Source organism: Gigantopelta aegis, unplaced genomic scaffold (genome assembly GCF_016097555.1).
Source record: "Gigantopelta aegis isolate Gae_Host unplaced genomic scaffold, Gae_host_genome ctg8126_pilon_pilon, whole genome shotgun sequence".
NCBI classification, from domain to species: Eukaryota; Metazoa; Mollusca; class Gastropoda; order Neomphalida; family Peltospiridae; genus Gigantopelta; species Gigantopelta aegis.
Genome location: NW_024536316.1, coordinates 7,376 through 8,965, shown reverse-complemented (window position 1 = coordinate 8,965; position 1,590 = coordinate 7,376). Strand labels below are relative to the sequence as shown.

The 1,590-nt window shown below is 42.3% G+C and overlaps 1 protein-coding gene across 1 annotated transcript; it reads right to left on the bottom strand.

Annotated features, from left to right (window-relative positions):
* Positions 1-489: 489 nt before the first annotated feature.
* LOC121366983 (KRAB-A domain-containing protein 2-like) lies at positions 490-1,357 on the bottom strand (the record flags this gene model as incomplete). Its single annotated transcript, XM_041491201.1, has 1 exon — positions 490-1,357. A coding segment is annotated over exon 1 (868 nt), but the record flags the coding sequence as incomplete, so codon positions are not given.
* Between the last annotated feature and the right edge of the window lie 233 nt (positions 1,358-1,590).

Here is a 1,590-nt window from a genome sequence, read left to right as displayed (position 1 = left end):
ATCGGTGTCATATTCCTCGTCACATTAAGAATGCCACAACTCAGAGAAGAACAAAGAGAGCCAGCGTTGGGCATGATTCAAGTGGGGACTTCGCAAAGCCAAGTTGCTAGGACCTTCAGATTCCATCCATCAACTAATGAACGACTTGTTGAACGTCATCAACATACCGGGAGTGTCCGTGATCGACCTCGACCTGGCCAATGTCCCATTACGACCCCACGCCAACATCGGGGGGGGGGGGGGGGGGGGGGGAGGGTTGAACTTTTCGATTACGAATGGGGGGGGGGGGGGGCGGGAGGGTGAACTTTTCGATTACGAATGCAACTCGATTAATGATGATAACTGCCCATGTTTCCATGTGAATGTATCTCATTAATACCAGTCATTAATGTCATATTACATTATCCATCAATTCATTAATAGTTTGTCGTTATTTGCAATGAAAAGTTGTTTTTGCGTTTTCATTGTGTTTGAGTATATTTAGTCTACTGTCCCACTCATCTGGTTCCTGACTAGTGTTTGGCATGACTTCATGACTGCTGCTCGGTGCTGGTTCCTGACTGGTGCTTGGTACTGATTCGTGTATATCAGCAGCAGTATGTTCTAGGACGATTGGTACATTGGATATGGCAGATATAAGATCATCCTCACTTTGCATCCGTACAACTACTTCTGTTGGCAAAGACGACGATGTTAAGCCAACTTTGGCTTCACATCCAAACATGGCAGCATATGGCGATCTCTGTATTCCTGAATGATAACTCGAATTCTTTTGGAATTGAACAAATTTTATGCCTACTGACCAATCATTTGTGTCATTATCTCCCATCCATGCAACAAGCGTATCCTTGATATCACCATTTGCCCTTTCCACAGACCCCTGACTTTGAGGGTGTCGAGGTTTACCATGGACCATAACCAGCCTGGGCCACACAATTTTCAGTTCACTGATAACCTCTGCTGTGAATTCACTTCCATTGTCGCTCTGGAGAATAGATGGGGCACCATTGAGAAGGAATATATCAAGCAGGTGATGAGCGACCTCAGCAGCACGCTTTGAAGTTAGGGCTCGAAGAATGACAAACTTGGTTAGGTGGTCTTGATAGACAAAAATCCACTTAAATAATTTTTGGGGCATGGACTGCATATCAATAAGATCAATTTGTGCACGAGAAGCGAACTCATTTGTGAGAATGGGGCGCACTACAGCACCCTTAATCCTTGGGCGCTTACGTTTCTTCTGACATTCATGACAATAAGACTTGAAAAGATTGAGAACATCGCGAGTGATGTTTGCATACTTTTTGTTGATTTCTTTGGTCATGCGATCTCGACCACCATGTTCCTTAATTTGCATAAATCCAATAGTCTAAAAACATTTTGACGATAAATGTTTTCTGTGTAGTTGATGAATATTTTTAAATGGGTATTTTCTTAATGCAAGGTTAATATATGGCACTCAAACTCAAAGACAGAAAACAGTGGAAGAGTACATTAAAGGTATAATGCCCAAGACATATTTTACCGTGCTTGTGCCAGTAATGCTATCTGTAACATGTCTGGCTAATAGTGTATGATTTTATTATTAAA